Source organism: Dasypus novemcinctus, chromosome 24 (assembly GCF_030445035.2).
Source record: "Dasypus novemcinctus isolate mDasNov1 chromosome 24, mDasNov1.1.hap2, whole genome shotgun sequence".
NCBI lineage: Eukaryota > Metazoa > Chordata > Mammalia > Cingulata > Dasypodidae > Dasypus > Dasypus novemcinctus.
In genome coordinates, this window is record NC_080696.1 from 1,876,433 (window position 1) to 1,894,077 (window position 17,645).

General features: G+C 41.0%; 1 protein-coding gene across 7 annotated transcripts in view; it reads left to right on the top strand.

Annotated features, from left to right (window-relative positions):
* PTPRA (protein tyrosine phosphatase receptor type A) overlaps positions 1-17,645 on the top strand; it is a 173,525-nt gene that overhangs the window by 85,689 nt on the left and 70,191 nt on the right. For all 7 annotated transcript variants that reach the window (XM_004469139.4, XM_058287445.2, XM_023591910.3 and 4 more), the window contains 2 exons: positions 13,309-13,387; positions 14,341-14,682. In XM_004469139.4, the coding sequence (XP_004469196.1) occupies positions 13,309-13,387; positions 14,341-14,682 (421 nt within the window). The remainder of the gene's footprint in view (positions 1-13,308; positions 13,388-14,340; positions 14,683-17,645) is intronic.

Below are 17,645 nucleotides of genomic sequence, written 5' to 3' on the forward strand. Positions count from 1 at the left end.
TAGTTAATTTTCTGACTCCACCTTCTCCCAGACCAAGTTTCCTATCCCAGGGCGTTTAGGTACCTTGGGCTCTCTCACCAGATTCGCCTCTCCTCTCTTCCTTGGCTCTCCTCAAGTCAGCTGATATGTTCCTCCAAACGCAATAAAAGGGGAGGGGCCAGAAAATTGAACCTGCCCTCCTTGGGCCCTCTGCACCTCCCACCTAAGCTCTCCCACTCCTGGAGTTAGTCTGAGACTGGAGGGGTAGGGCGGTGCCCGATTTCCAGGAGTGCTGGGCTCAGGAAACAAAGGCCCGGGAGAATGTGGACTCAGGGTATGTAGGTCTGTGAAACGTGGGCCGCAGGGGTTCAGGGGACACAGGGTTGGGGTTCACGCGTTTGGGAAACACGGGGCTTGGAAACACTGCCCCACCACCGGCAGTTCTCAGTGAATGCCGCAGCTCTTAGCCCTAGCGGGGAGGGATTTACCTTCCCACGGTGTCCGAGTTCAGTGTTCGAAACCCGCAGTTCTACCTTGAGCAAGCACCGATTCTGCTGCAGTCTCGCCAGATGCATGTCCAGACACCTCCCGCCCTGCAGGTTCCCAAAACAGCCTGCTGCAGTAGGACTCCGTCCCCACACAGCCAGTCCTTTGTAAGAGAGGTGACAACGGTGTACTTACTCAGAAGCCATCTTGCCCCGCCCTTCCACCAACTCCTTTTTAATCCCCAGCAAATACTAATCTGTTCTCCATTTCTAGTTTTGTCATTTCAAGAATTTTATATAAGTGAAATCATACAGAGTAACCTTTTGAAATTGTGCTTTTTTATTCCTTGTACTGCTCTTCAGATCCATCCAAATCGTTGTGTGTACCAGTAGTTCTTTTTATGGCTAAGTAGTGTTCTCTGGTATGTATGCATGTATCACAGTTGAACCATTCATTCATTATAGGACAGTTGTATTGTTCCCAGCTCCTGTCTTTTATGAATAAAACTACCGTGAACACTGATGTACAGATTTTAATGTGAACCCAGGTTTTCTTTTCTCTGGGATTAATGCCCAAGAGTGCAACTGCCAGGTCATATGGTAAGCAAATGTTTGGTTTTTTAAGAAACTGTCATTCTCTTTCTCAGAGTTGCTTTACTGTATTATGTTCTGACAAGGAACGTATGTGTGATCCAGTTTCTTTGCATTCCCATCTGTATTTGATGGTCTCTGTTAAAATTTTTTTTTTTTTTTAATTTTAAATTTTCAGCCTTTCTGATAGCTGTTTAATAATATCTCATTTTGGTTTTAATTTACATTTCCTTAATGGCTAATGATGTTGAAATACCATTTCATCTTTGGTGAGATATCTATGTCTTTTACTCATTTTCTAATTGGATTGTTTTTACTGTTGAGTTTTGAGGGTTCTTTATATGTTCTAAGTAGTTCTTTGTCAGATAGGTGGTTTGCAAATATTTTTTCCTAGTCTGTAGCCTGTCTTACTTTTTCCTCTTTATAGAGTCTTTTGCAAAGTAGAAGTTTTTAATTTTAATGAGTTCTAACATTGATTTTCCTTTAGAGGATCATGCTTTTGCAGGCAGTCTAAGAACTCTGCATTGCCAGGTCCTGAAGATTTTCCCCCTTTGTTTCTGTTTTGCTGAAATGTTAATAGTTTTACATTTTATCTTTCAAGTATGATTGATTTTTAGTTATTTTTTATATACAGTGTGAGACTTTGGTCTAGGTTCATTTTTTTCCCCCTTCTTAAGGATGTCCAGACCGTTGGTTGAAAAGGCTACCCTTCCTCCATTGAATTGCTTTTTCACCATTGTCAAAACTTATTTGGGTATATTGTGTGAGTTTCTGGCTTCTCTACTTTGTTCTATCGATCTGTGCATCTTTCCCTCTGCCAATACCAAACTGTCTTAATTACAGTAGCTGTATAGTAGCCTTAACATTGGGTGGAATGATTCTTCCTGTTTTATGTTTCTTGGTCAGAATTATCCTTGGCTTATTTTTATTTTTTCATTTTATGCACATAACCTGTGATGTGCTTTGGTTTAAAATATCCAGTATTTTATTCCAAGGTGTGCTTCAAGCAGAACAAATACTTTTCTATATGTTCTTTATCGTAATTAATCTGCATTATAAATTTAAAACAAACTCTGTGTTGTTTATTTGTTTATAGTGGTAATCTGACTGATCTCCCTGCCTTTAGCTGCTCTCCAGGCCCCAAACTGAATCTTGCCTTATGTAGAACTTAAGGCCCATAGAATTTAAGAATGCATTTCGTATCCTTAGTGGCCCCATTTCATTCTCTATATAGTTTCATCTGTGGAAGAGAGCTCCTTTCAAGGGCTTCAGAATCCCACTAATTTTGGGAAGTCTCTTCCCTTGGTTGGTTGGTTGGTTTTTGTTTGTTTTTTTTTAAAGATTTATTTCATTTATTTCTCTCCCCTTCCCCCTCCTCCATTGTCTGCTCTTTGTGTCCATTCGCTCTGTGTTGTTCTTTGTCCACTTGCATTCTTGTCATGCAGGACTGGGAAACTTGTGTCACTTTTTTATGTTATTGTAGCATCATCTTGCTGCATCAGCTCTCCGTGTGTGCAGTGACACTCCTGGGCAGGCTGCACTTTTTTAGCGCTGGGCAGCTCTCCTTGTGGGGCACAGTCCTTGGCGTGGGGCTCTCCTGCACGGGGACACCCCTGCGTAGCATGGCACTCCTTGCGCACGGCAGCACTGCGTGTGGGCCAGTTCACCACACGGGTCAGGAGGCCCTGGGTATCAAACCCTGGACCCTCCATGTGGTTGGCAGATGCTCTATGAGTTGAGCCACAACCCCTTCCCACTGGTTGATTTTTAGGTACTGGGGGCTGGGGATTGAATTCAGGAGTTATACGTGGGAAGCCGGTGCTCAACCACTGAGCCACATCAGCTTCCCTGAGTTGGTTTTTGCATTTGTTTTGCTTGTTTTTTAAAATTTTTTAGGGAATAATAGTATATTATTATTATATATAATTATATCATTTATAGTAAGACAACTCCATGAGAAAACTCCCAATTTATATAGACCAGAGGTCCTGGAGGGATGAATTTTGGAGGTATCATAGAGAATACAACAATGTGAGAAAATGTCAACAGTAGATCTACCTGGGCATTTATCCCCTACTCTGGGGTAAAAGTCAGTATAATAGTAAGTTGTTATTACTGACAGGAGACCGCAGTACTCCTCCAGGTGTTGAGGTAAGGGGGAAAAAAAAAGGTTATGTATCCCTGAATAGATACAATTCACAAAAATACCTCCAGTAGTACGTTCTGTTTTAGTAAAGCAATCATTTTCATACTTTGGCGTATAGCAATCACTTGTTAACTGTAAAGATCACTGGACTCCATCTTTATGTTCTGGGTGCAGTGTTCTTTTCTGCTCACCTATGTCTCTCCCCTTGTGTGGACGCTCAACTGCTTGAGTTTTTTTTAATGTGAGAGGTGTTTTTTGTTGTTGTTTTTGAGATTTATTTATTTACATTATTTATCTCCCTTCTCCCCTGAGGGTTTGCTTATCTGTCTGCTCAGTGTTTACTTGCCTTCTTCAGGAGGCACCGGGATCCAAACCCCGGGACCTCCCATATCAGAGGTGAATTCCCAACGGCCTGAGCCACATCCATTCCCTGCAGGCTGTGGGGTCTGCTGGCCCGTGTTATTTGCTTTTGTTGCTCTGGGGGTGGTGTCTGCTCATTTTCTTTTAGGAGGCATCAGGACCAAACTCCCATGTGGTAGGCAGGCACCCAGCACGTTGAACCACATCTGCTTCCCATCCCTTATCTTTTAATTTTTATTCTAGTATGTATATGATCTAAAATTTCCCCTTTTAATCACGTTCACATTTATAATTCAGTGTTGTTAATTGTACTCACAATATTGTGCTGCCATCACCACCATCCATTTCCAAAATTTTACAATCAACCTAAACAGAAATTCTTTACAAATGGAACATTAATTCCCTATTTTACCCTGAAACCAGCCTGTGGTTGGAATTCTGGATTTTCATGAATCTGCTTATTCTAATTGTTTCTTATCTGTGACATCATACAATATTTGTCCTTTTGTGTCTGGCTTATTTCACTCAGCATTATTTCATGGTTCATCCATGTTGTCGCATGTATCAGGACTTCATTCCTTTTTAATGCTGAATAATATTCCATTGTATACTATATTTTGTTTATCCTTTCATTGGTTGATGGACACTTGGGTTGTCATTTTTTTGGCAATTGTGAATAATGCCACTATGAACATCAGTGTACAAATCTGTTCGAGTCCCTGCTTTCAATGTTTTGGGTATATACACAGTTGTGGGATTGCTGGGTCATATGGTAATTCTATACTTAGCTATCTGAGGACCCGCCAAACTGTCTACAGCAGCTGCACCGTTTTACTTTGTCACCAGTAGTGAATTGAGTGTTCCTGTTCTGCCACATCCTCTCCAATACTTGTAATTTTCTGTATATTTGTTTTTTTTAATAGTAGTCATTTTAATGAGTGTGAAATGGTATTACATTGTTGTTTTGATATGCGTTTCCCTAATAGTGATGTTGAGCATTTTTTCATGTGATTTTTTTAGCAATTTGTATTTCTTTTTCGGAGAACTGTCTTTTCAAGTCTTTTTCCCATTTTTTAATTGGGCTTGTCTTTTTTTTAGATATTTTTTTTATTTCTCTCCCTCCCCCCTCCCCCCAGTTGTCTGCTTTCTGTGTGCATTCGCTGTGTGTTCTTCTGTGCCCACTTGCATTCTTTTTTTTTCCCAAAGATTTTATTTATTTACTTAATTCCCCCTCTCCCCCGGTTGTCTGTTCTCGGTGTTTATTTGCTGTTTCTTTTTTCTTTGTCCGCTTCTGTTGTCGTCAGCGGCACGGGAAGTGTGGGCGGCGCCATTCCTGGGCTGAACTTCTTTCGCCCTGGGCGGCTCTCCTTATGGGCACACTCCTTGCGCGTGGGGCTCCCCTTCGCAGGGGACACCCCTGCGTGGCAGGGCACTCCTTGCACACATCAGCACTGTGCATGGGCCAGCTCCACACAGGTCAAGGAGGCCCGGGGTTTGAACCTTGGACCTCCCATGTGGTAGACGGACGCCCTAACCACTGGGCCAAGTCCGCTTCCCTGTAATAGATTTTTAAAATTTTTATAAAGACTCATAGATTATACAAAACGTTACATTAAAAAATAGAAGAGGATCCCATATACCCCACTCCCCACCCCACCCCCAGTCCTCTAACATCACCAAATTCTTTCATCAGTGTGGCACATCCATTGCATTTGATGAATACATTTTGGAGCACTGCTACACAGCGTGGATTATAGTTTACATTGTAGTTTACATTCTCTCCCAGTCTATTCATTGGGTATCCCCGAATCTTAATGTAATTTTTTGCAAGTTATTTTTAAGGTGGTTCAAAGATGTACAGTGAAGAGTCCCTCTCCTCAGAAATGGAAACACACTGTATCTTACTTTGCTTTTTTTCTTGTGTACTGAAGTCAGATGATCTCCAAAGAGCTCCCTCATTCTTTTTAATAGCTACATAGTATTCCAGTGTATGAACATATCATAGTTTATGTAATCATACCCCCTACCTCACCCCCATTGACAGACATTTAGGTTATTTCCAGTCTCTTTCTATTGCAACCAGCGCTGCATTAAATAATATTGCATATGGGTCATTTTGAAAGTTTTAGTACAGCTGCAGAGGAAGTTCCCAGAAGTGGAATTCCATGAAAGGGCTTTGCATTTGGAATTCTGGTAAATATTTACACATTATATGAGAGTAATCTATTTTCGCAAACCTTTGCCAATGCAGTGTTGTCAGAGTTTTTCAGATTTTTCAATCTGATAGGTGAAAAATGGTATCTCAGTTTAGCTTTAATTTGGCTTTCTTTGATCATGAGTGAGACTGAGCATCTTTTCATATATTTAAGAGGATTTAGTTTTCTGTGAATTGTATTTCATATCTTTTGCCCATTTTTCTTTTGGAATATTGGTCCTTTTAAAATTATTAATCTGTATGAGTCCTTTATATACTAGGGAAATTAGACCTTTGTGTATGAGTTACAAATATTTTTTTAGCGATTATTCTTAAGTATGGAGGCAGCTGTTTCAGAGCAATGGTAGAAATAGAGGCCAGATTGCCATGGAAACAGCCCTTTCTAAGAAATTTGGCTGTGAAGCAGAGTAGGGAGAATGCTAGCTAGAGAATTATAGATTCAAAGGAGAATTTTCTTTTTTTTTCCTTTGGGAAGTCTTAATTGTCTTTAAATGCTGGTATAAAAATGAAGAGTTAAAGCTCGGAGATGATGGTAGAAGATCAACAGGACAAAGTTTCTAAGAAACTGGGATCCTTAGGAGAAATTGCAAAAGAAGGAAGAAATTTGTAGTTATGTTCACTAGGAGTTGAGAGTGTCCCAGTATGATGCTTCTATTTTTTTCCAAAGTGAAATCAAGGTCATCAGCCAAGAGTGTGGGAAGAGAGAGTTGGAGGGGAGAGAGACTGGAAAAAGTGGTCAGAGTTTGTAGGGATGCCAACCTTCTAGGTGGTTTGATTTTCTTAAGTAGCATTGGCAGTTTAAGTGTAAGGTTGGCAGATTCATTCAGAATTTTTTTTTAAGTAATTGTAGTAACAGTACAGTAGAGCCAAGGAATTTCGGATGTTAGCGAGAGAGTGATTGAACTGACACCAAGTGTTCTTGGTTGGGTAGAGAAGGAAATAAAACAAGGCAGAGATATTGGAAAGAAAAATTAGAAAGGAGATGAAGGGACTGAAGGCATGGATGAAATCAGAGAACAGGTGTAGTAGACATAGCAGAGAGAACTGCAAAGATAGAAAGTATGGTTGGAGAGTGGGAAGTTAAGATGCAACATGAGAGTTTTTCCAGGTGATAACAGAATCTGGAATGTGGCCATTGTGTGGGTATCCCAAGTAGAGTTGAGGTAAAAAGTCATTGAAGTTGAGCAAGTCAAGTAACAGAGCAGCTGGCACAGATATTGATTGTGGGTATTTTCATCAGGGAGGATGTTGAAATAGTCCAGGTGGATATCAGAACTCGAGGCTGGGATGAAAACCGAGCCCATGACGGTGTCTTCAGTGACAGTGGAGTGTTGGGTCATTGTACACCCAATGGCAAAAGCCTTCAGGAACCAGGACTGTTAGAGCAGCCTCCAAAAGAAGTGGTTTGCATATAGCCTCCTTGAGGAGTGAAGGGGACCTTAACCCTGTTTCCTGACATGAAATAGAAGACAGGGAGACTTGAGGGGAAGTAAGGCTAGATGTGCTTGCAGAGGAGTTGTATGTAAGGGTCAGGAAGGCAGAGGAGTTTATGACTCATCTGGGAAAAAGAGGACTCTGGTTTTCCTGGCTGCAGTCTGTGGATTTACATTGTTAGTGACAGGGATCTAAAATTCTCACTTTCTCTCAATTGTGCTAGTTCACGCATACAAGTCCTTTCCTACTTGCCAGCTACTGCGCTTGATTTATTCTTTTCCCTTAAATTTCTTTCATCTAAGGTATGCCATTCTTCTACAGCATCTTTCTTTTAGTTTTGCTTTTCTTATTTTCATGCTCTGTAGTGAAACTTTTTTTAACTTACTTTTACTGATTTCTTTTGTTAATTGTACTTATGAACCTTTCCTTGTGAAATTGAAACGTAGCCTAGTTAATTATATATTGCTCAAGAGTTACCTCCTGAAAGCCTCCTTCTTGCTCAAATGTGGCCTCTCTTTAAGGCAAACTCAACATATAAATGCACTACCTGCCCCCTGCCCCCTTCCACCCTTCCACCCTCCAAAGGTTACGCTTATGCACATCTCAGCAGGATCTCATTGACTGCCAAAGTGAACAGTGCCTCAAACAGCGGGGCTCCTGAGGGCTCTAGAGACATCCACGTATATAGCAGTTTGATATAGTTATGAATTCCAAAAATAGATATTGGATTATGTTTGTAAACTGGTCTGTACCTGGGCATGATTAAATTTTGATTAGGGCTTTGATTGGGCCTCATCAGTAGGGTATTGAGTCTCTGCCCCTTGGTGGCTCAGGGATAAAAGGCATGGCAAAGGACAGAGTTGGAGGCTTTTTGATGCTGGAGTTTTGATGTTGGAGTTCGATACTGAAGTCTTAAGCTGAAGCCCTGGAAAGTAAGCACACAGAGGAAAGAGAAGCAAGCCCTGGAAAGAGGGGAACCCTGAGCCTGGAGAGAAGCAAGACCTGGGAAGAAGGAACCCCGGAAGCCTGAATCCTGGCAGATGTCGGCAGCCATCTTGCTCCAACATGTGAAAATAGACTTCGGAGAGGGAAATTACCTATGCTTTATGGCCTGGTATCTGTAAGCTCCTACCCCAAATAAATACCCTTTATAAAAACCACCCAATTTCTGGTATTTTGCATCAGCACCCCTTTGGCTGACTAATATAACACACTACAAGCAGGTCAGACAAGCTCAGGAATTCAGCACCCTGTCAGTGGTCCTTACTTTGGAATTTATGCTCCCCAGTGTAACAGAGTTAGACTCATTTATAGTTTCCCTACATATGACTCTTCTGTTTTTTTTATCTGAACCTGTAATTAGCACTGTACTTGTTGAATATATATCCCAGAGACTTAAATCTTTGGTCTGTTCATGTGCTGGTTGAGCCCCCAATCTCAGCAGAGCCTAGTTCATTGGACTCACCCCAGAACAACTAACCAGGAGATGATAATGGACAACGCCCATCCCAAGGAACAGGGAGTGTGTGCAGCTGTAAGCAAGATGGTAGCATCCATCTGCCCCGTGGGGTCTAAGCCCCTTCCCAGTTAGAAGCAGAGTGGGCATCACCATCCCCAAGTCCTCAAAATGGGGGAATGAACAATGGACTAAAGTAGACTTATTATTATTCTATATAGTCTTAATATTCTAGCAATGGAAGAACTTTTAACATTGATATAAAGGCAGTGGCCACCAGGGATTCCGAGTGGAGGGAGAGGGAAGAATAGGTATAATATGGGGACATTTGGGGGACATCGAATTGTCCTACATGACAATGCAATGACAGGTAAAGGCCATTATTTTGTCATAACCTACAAAATTGTGCAGGACAGAGTGTAGACTATAATGTAGACTATAGTCCACAGTTGGTAGAAGTGCTTCAATATGTGTTCATCAATTGTAACAAATGTACCACACTAATGAAGGATGTTGTTAATGTGGGAAAATGGGGTGGGGGTGGGGGGTATATGGGAGTCCCCAATATATTTTAAAAATAAAAGCTTTAAAAATAAAATAAAAAAATTTAACTGAAAACTCATTTTTAAAAAATCTGGATAATAAAAGTATAAAGAAGAAAAGAAACATGATAAACTTCTATGATTATAGTATCTGATTATAGCTTTTCCTTCCAGTCTTACTTTCAGACATATGCATATGCATACTTAAATTTATTTGCTGTCATATAAGGTGTATTCATTTTTGTATCTGGCCTTTTTTTTAAAGCTTAAAACTGGGGGGCTTTTTCCATTTTCTTAAATTCTTTCAATATATAGTCTTAAGTAGCAACACAATATATCATCTTGAGTGGCATCGTAATATTTAATTCAGCTTTCTCTCATTTTCCCTATGACTGGATATTGGGTTGTTCCTAATTTTCTATTGCTTTATACTCACTTTTAGTCTGAGTTTCATATTACTTACATTTACTTAAGAATAGAACCTTGGGAGTGGGTCAGAAAACAATATGAACACTTTTAAGATGTAATCTTTCTGAAAAGAAATTTCTTATTATAGGCCATTTGGCATTCCCACAGGCAGTGTGAGAAAGTCCTTTTCATTGGATACTTGCCAGTATTGAATATTTCATCTGGTTGATCTTTTCTCATTTAGAGTAAAATATGTTATCTCATTGTATTCCTTTGATAAGAGGGGATGGTCAACACTTTTTTGTTGTATTTTATTAGCTCTTTTTTTCTTTTGTACATTATTTGTTTAGGGTCTTCAGGTTTTGCGAAATTGGAATCTTAGTTTTCCATATTGACAGAAGTTTTGTCCTGTGTTAATGGTTTTAATCATTTTTCTCATTTTTGCCAATTTCCCCAGTTTATTCTGTTTTTAACATTGTTTATTATTGGTTTCTTTTACATTTAGTAGCTTTTATTATTTTTATGAGCTATTTCATTTTTATTTTTTATTTATTTTTTCCTTCTCCTCTCACTCCCTCCCCCACCCTGCTGTTTATGCTGTCTGTGTCCATTCGCTGTGTGATATTCTGTATCCTTTTCTCTTTTTTTGTCTTCTCTTCTCTTTCTCCTCTCGGATTCACTGGGATTCAGTCCTGGGGACATCTGATAGAGAGGATCCCTGTCCATTGCGCCACATTAGCTCCTGGTCTCTGCTGCGCTTCACCTTGACTGTTCCCTTTGTCTCTCTCTTGCTGCGTGAAACACTTGCACGGGCACTGCTTACCACACACGGGCACCTGGCTCCCCGCAGGGGCACTCATGCGGACGGGGGAACACGGGCACGCTCATGGGCACTCGTTGCCCACGGGCACTGGCTGCCACACAGGCACGCTTTCTCTTCTTCTTTACCAGGAGGCCCCAGGCAGCAAGCCCAGGTCCTCCCACATGGTAATTGGAGGCCTTTTCACTTAGCTACATCCACTGCCCCATTTTCATTTTTCAGATTTCTTATACTGCCTCTGTGCTTAGAAGTCCTTCATTCTTAGTACACATAAATCATCATTTTCACTTTTTTTTTTGTTAGCTCAGTTGTAGATTTACAGAAAAATCATGCAGAAAATACAAAGTTCTGATATATCCAACTTACCCCCACAGTTTTTCCTGTTTTTAAGTCATTTTATATGACTGTGGTACCTTTGTTACAACTGATGAAACAATATTATCATAAGCAAATTAACTGTAGTTTATAGTTTACATTAGGGTTCACGCTTTGTGTTATACATTTCTATGTGGGTTTTTTTAAAGCTTTTATTACTGTGGTAACATATATACAACATAAAATTTCCCATTTTAACTACTTTAAAGTATACAGTTCGGGGTTGCAGATATGCCTCAAGTAATTGAGCACCTGCTTCCCACACGGGAGCTCCTGGGTTCAGTCCCTGTTGCCTCCTAAAAACAAAAACAACAGGCAAACAGACAAAAAAGCTGGTATGTTTCAGTGGTTGAGTGCCAGCTTCCTGCCTGTGAGGTTCTGTGTTCAGCCCCAGTACCTGGGGAAAAAAATATATATATATTTCAGTGATGTTAATTAGATTTACATTGTTGTGCTACTATCATCACCACCATCCATTATCAAAACTTCCATCATCCCAAACAGAAACTGTATCAATTAATCACTAGCTCCCCATTTCCCACCTATTCCTTCCCCTGGTAACCTGTATTCTAATTTCTGACCCAGTGAATTTGCACTTTCTAATTATTTCATGTAAGTCGGAACATATATTATTTATCCTTTTTGTCTGGCTTATTTGACTCAACATGAATGCCTTGAAGGTTCATCCATGTTGTAGCACATATGTAACGTTTTTTAAACCTTTTTTTTCCTTCTTTCCTTCTTAAACTTTTTTAGAATGTGTTTTTAAGCATTTAGCTCTTTAATCCATGGAATTTCTTTTGATGTGTGGAATGATATCATGGTCTAATTTCTTCCCCCAAAATACTTAGTTATGTTTCTCAACACCATTCTCTATTGATTTATCAAGAAAGCAGACATGTGTACATGTACAATAGTCAGCCTTCTATCTCTTTCCTGACCCTTATGGAGGGAGTTGATGCTTTTCGAGTTTTGGGTTATGACAAGGTGGGAATTCTGTCAGATGATTATTAGTTCACTATCCATATCTTTCACAGAGCTATAGAAATCTAATAATTTATCCCTGGTATAATTATTGAAGCTTGGGAAGAGTGGGAAAGTTGTCAGAATTTTGTGTGGCTACATCTGGGGAAGCCACCTGATGACCCTATTTTTTTTCCTGGCATGACTGCTGACATAACATGGCAGGGACAAACTCCTCCAAGAGGTGTGTGAACCACCTCACGCTCCTCGCCCCCACCTAGAGAGTCTCTCAGGCCCCATGCTTTGCTTCCTTTGGAGTCACTGCCATGTTGTATCACCTCCTTGAAGATGGGCCTGTGAGTGTACTGCTTCCCAGTTGTATTCCTAGTACCTAACTCATTTGTAGGGCCCAAAAGTCTGACCGAATGGATCAATGTGCTGCTGTTACTTATGGGAATGTGTTAGAGCATCTCATATGGTTTGAGGTGGAATAAAGTTTGATCACGCTGCTATTATGTCTGCTTCCAAGGGCAGTGCCTTAGTGCAGTCAACCTGCCTGCTCTATACTTCTCAGTGTGAAGGCCCCAAAGCTGCACTTAGGAACGAGCTATGTGGGGAGCTTTAAAAAACTTGCTGCCTCACCCTCTCATACAGTCTGTATGGGGAGTTGTTTTTTTTTTTAAAGATTAATTTTATTTATCTCTCCCCTTCCCCCCCAGTTGTCTGCTCTCTTGTGTCCATTCGCTGTGTGTTCTTCTATGTCTGCGGCACTTTTTGTTGTGTCATCGTGCTGTGTCAGCTCACCGTGTGTGCGGTGCCACTCTTGGGCAGGCTGCGCTTTTTTTGCGCGGGGCAGCTCTCCTTGCAGGGTGCACTCTTTGCGTGTGGGGCGCCCCTACACGGGGGACACCCCTGTATGGCATGCATTCCTTCTGCACGGCAGCACTGCATGTGGACCAGCTCACCACATGGGCTAGGAGGCCCTGGGTTCAAACCCTGGACCTCCTACATGGTAGGCGGGTGCTCTATCAGTTGAGCCATGTCTGCTTCCCTAAGGGAGGTTTTAAAGCTCTGCAGGTGATCTTTCTACTGTACAGCCAAGGTTGAGAATCTACTGCTCTTAAAAGCATGTTCTTATTAAGTCTTATATATATTTTGAATGAATACACAGTTAAATAGTTGGACTTTTGGAGAAATGTGTATATCAGAGGCGCTGACAAGAATAGAAGCAGACACAGAAGAACAGCGAATGGATACAACTGACAGCTAGGGCAGGGAGGGGAATGGGAGAGAAATAAATAAAAACAAACCAAAAAGACCAATGGTTGGGGAGTGGATGTAGCTCAAGTAGTTGAGCTTCTTCCCATCTCCAAGGTCCTGGGTTCGATCTCCAGTACTCCCTTTAAAAAAAAAAATCAATGGTCCTGGGCACACTTTCTAACAGCAAACTAGATTCTGCTTAGAATGCCCCTTGGTGAGTAATATGGATGTAGATAGCATAGGCCGTGATCTAATATGTTCCCTTGTTTTCCAGGTCAGCATGGATTCCTGGGTCATGCTCGTTCTGCTGGGCAGTGGTCTGCTACGTGTCAGTGCCAACAATGCAACCACAGGTAAACTGTTATCTGAGAAGGCTGATGTTGAGAAAAGAATTTTGCATCCACATTTAATGACCCAAATTAGAAGAATTAGCTGGTATTAAAGAAAGAAAAAAAATACTAAAGTTTTACCCAAAAAAAACACAAAACGGTAAAATAGATGTCTTTGGAAATCTGAGTCACAGTGAATGCTCAACATTGTTTTACATTCTTTTTAAAATAAATCAAAAGATTTTATGTTCATTCCTGCAAAATAAAAGAAATTGCTGGCATTTAAGGCTCCTTTATATTAATTTTGAGGAACTAAGTGGCCAGTTTCTTCTTCCTTCAAACAATTGCTTTTGGAGGAGTGGGCATGCTAATGCCAGTATTTCATGCTATCTCCAGCACTAGGTAAAAGTGCTGATCACTGCTGTGTCTCCAGTTAGTTGAGAGCTTATTAAAGCTTGTTGCTTTGTGAATATTGAGCAGATGCTCAACCACTTGAGCTATATCTCCTCCCCCATAACGGTACTTTTTTTTTTATATTTATTTTTTATTTATTTTTCTCCCCTCCCTCCCTCCCCAGTTGTCTGCTATCTGTGTCCATTCACTGTGTATTCTTCTGTGACCGGGAATCTTTGTTTCTTTTTGTTGCATCATCTTGTTGTGTCAGCTCTCTGTGTGCCGCGCCATTCTTGGGCAGGCTGTACTTCCTTTTATGCTGGGTGGCTCTCCTTACGGGGCACACTCCTTGCGTGTGGGGCTCCCCTACGCGGGGGACACCCCTGTGTGGTGTGACACTCCTTGTGCGCATCAGCGCTGCACATGGGCAGCTCCGCATGGGTCAAGGAGGCCCAGGGTTTGAACTGCGGACCCCCATGTGGTAGGAGGTCGCCCTATCCATTGGGCCAAGTCCACTTCCCTATAACTGTACTTTTAAGCCTCACATTCTTCATGTGATAATTTCCTTGTTCTTTGGTTTTTAGTTTCACCTTCAGTAGGAATTCTGAAATCAGTTAAAGCATCCACAGCAGAACCAGCAAAAGAAGAGACCAAAACTTCAAATTCAAGTTATTCATTAACTTCTTTTTCCGTGACACCGACGTTCAGCTCAAATCTAACTCTGGGACCCGCCTATGTAACCACTGTCAATTCTTCAGACTCTGACAATGGGACCACAAGAACAGCAAGCACCAATTCTGGAGTCACTACAATTTCACCAAATGGAACATGGCTTCCAGACAGCCAGTTCACAGATGCCAGAACAGAGCTCTGGGAAGGAAATTTCAGCACTACAGCAACCACTCCAGAAACCTTCCCTCCTTCAGGTACTGGAGAGGGTTTCTATTTGTTCTTTTGCTCTTTGAGTTCATTCACACTTTTTTTTTTTTAAATCTTCATTTGTGTTTTCTAGCAGTGAATGTTTCTCAAAATAAGTCAAATAGCCCAATTAAAAGTGATGAAACTTAGAGTAGGGAATTCTCAGGAACATCTGGTTAGCATAGGGGTAAGCAGAAAGAAGAAAGATTCTGAGGATCTCCTTTTGTTTTGGGTAGGATTTCGGTTATATTGGGGAGACTTAAAATTGTGTTTAAAGAACCATTAGGTTAAAAATACAAGAGAAATGATGGAGCTCTAATTAATGATGCAGAGACTGAAGATGAAAGGCTATAAGATTCATCTAGAAAGGGAAGGGATCCGTGGAGACATGGGAAGGAGAATGGATATAGATGACAGTAACAATTAGATAGGAAGTGGGAGGCAGAAAGAGGGCTCAGGCTCGGGCGTGGCTAAGCTGCAGTTCCCGTTTAGTCAGGGCCCGTGTCTCCTTGAGTCACAGTCACTGTGATGAAGTGGAAGTGGTCCCGAGGATAGTCAGAGACCTGGCTTGGGACAGGTGGGGAACAGCAAGAGTCTAACCTTTTGGAGCTAGAGGTTCTAGGTCTGAAAAAGAAGGTGAGAGGGTCCCTCACAGGGCTTCTTTAAGGAGTAAAGGAAAATTGTTACCTGACTGCTATGACTGTGATTCTTTTTTTTTTAAAGCAGAAATCACTGTTCCCTCTTCTGTGTTCCCATCCCCTTGCCTTGTTTTTCTTCCCTGTTAGCTGGTGAGCCATCCTACAGGGAATCCCATCTGGCTTGTGGGAGGCCTTCAGAAAACACTTGCTAAATCGACCCTCATTTGGTTACTGCAGATGACACCCTGTAAACCAGACCCTGCCTCTGCCTGCTTTAATCCCGTATTTCCTACTATAAAGACATTGCAGCATTTGCAGTTAAGATCACAGTCTGCAGATCCACAATGCCCGAGTTTGAATCCTAACTCTGCCATTTGCTGGCTCTTTGACCGTAGGCAAGTTTACATAACTCTCTCTGCCTCAGTATTTTCATCTGTAAAATAGGAATGAATAATAATAGTACAGAGAGAGGGGATCTGTTAGGATTAAATGAGTTAATATGGGTAAAATACTTAGAATGATGCCTACACAGACTAAACATTACTTGTGTTTTTTACTATTATTGCTCTGAAAGTTATAGTAAACCATGTGGATGTACATTTCATTTGTATGGCATCCATTACTCTTTGAGATAGGAGATTGCAGACATATAATAACTGTCTGATATTTGCTTTGTGCTTTAAAGTTGACTACATTTTATCATAGTTATTACCGTATGCTAGCACTGTACTAAGACTTTTATAAAATAATTCTATAAAGTAAGTTCTGGTTTATATTTTACAGATGAAAGATTTTAATACTGATGAAACTGTAACTTAGGTGCAGGTCATGACCATTTTGTGAAATCAGTTAACTGGATCACCACTGATGGTTTGTTTTATTTTTCCAGTGAAATGGTTCTGTTCCTTTTTTGTTCTTGTTTTCTGTTCTTTTTACATATATTATTTTGTGAAACTTCTGTTTTCATTATATATAAATACACATGGATATGTATATTGAATAATGATGTAAAATCTGTTTTTTTGCTGTGGAGTTTAGGAAAAATAACTTGCACAAGCTAAGTTCATAAATGGGAAAGGTAGACTGTAACCCAAGTCTGACTAATTTCACAGCACTAGTTCTTAACTTCTAATTACTCTCTTCCATTTAACAATTCTGTGAAGTGACCATGCATAATTATCTCCTTTTAATAGATGCTCAGTGTAAGATTACCGAGGTTAAATCATAAATCTTCGAGCTCAGGGCTGGCAAGTAGCAAGTTAGGCCTGCTTCTCACTTTTCTGGTCTTCCTACTCTGCTAATAGGAAACTTAGTATTCTGCAATCTGCCTTAAACCCAAAATATGCCATAGCTAAGAAGCCAGTTATTATATATGAACACATTTCATGTCAGAAGAAACTGAGACTGTGTTTCATTGGTCACTTTTATATACTGCCAGTGATTCACAAGGGAACTAGGATGGTACTTGAAGATTTCACAGCCTTACACATACCATGCAGTGGGGTTGGTTAAACAACAGGAATTTATTGGCTCAAGGTTTTGAGGCTAGAAGAAGTATAGAATCAAGGTGTCAGCAAGGAAATCCTTTCTCCCAGAAGACTATGGTGTTCTGGGGCTGCCTTTGGCGATCCTTGGTCCTTGGCTTTTCTGTCGCATGGCAGTGCACGTGGTGACGTCTGCTCCTTTCTCTTCCTGGTCCTCTTGACTTCCAGCATCCTCCTGTGGCTTCTCTCTGTAACTGCCTTTCTGCTTCTGAAGGATTCCAGTGAAAAGAGGAAGGCCCATCCTGATTTGGGGGGAGCCACACTTAACTTGAGGTAACCTCACCAGGAGGTCCTGTTTACAATGGTCCACACCCACAGGAAGGGACTGAGATTAAGAACACCTTTTCCTGGGTCCACAGTTCTACACAGCTCTCCTCCCCCTCTTCCTACTCACCACATCCCCTGTAGTAGAATTTTTGGTTAAATCAGTTACTAGTTATCCATTCATCTCTTGCTAGTCAGTTCTTCCCACATTCTCCATAGCCTCTCAATACAGTCTTCTACAAAGTCAGACCTAAGAGGTAATCTCTTCTTCCTTTTTAACTTGTTCCTGAGATCTTGTTCCTGAGCCTGCAGTTGCCTCATTCTCTAGGCTTGATCACTAGGCCTCCTGCACAGGTGTTAACCTGGTATTTCCTCTCTCTGTCATTCTGGAATTCCCTTAGCTACTCCCATATTGTCTTCTTTCTTGTATTTATTCCATCATGTAGTAGAACTCATCCTCCAGTATCTTCCTAAGAAAAGAGTCTGTGGGATATTAATTGTGTGAGATCGTCCATGTCCAAATGC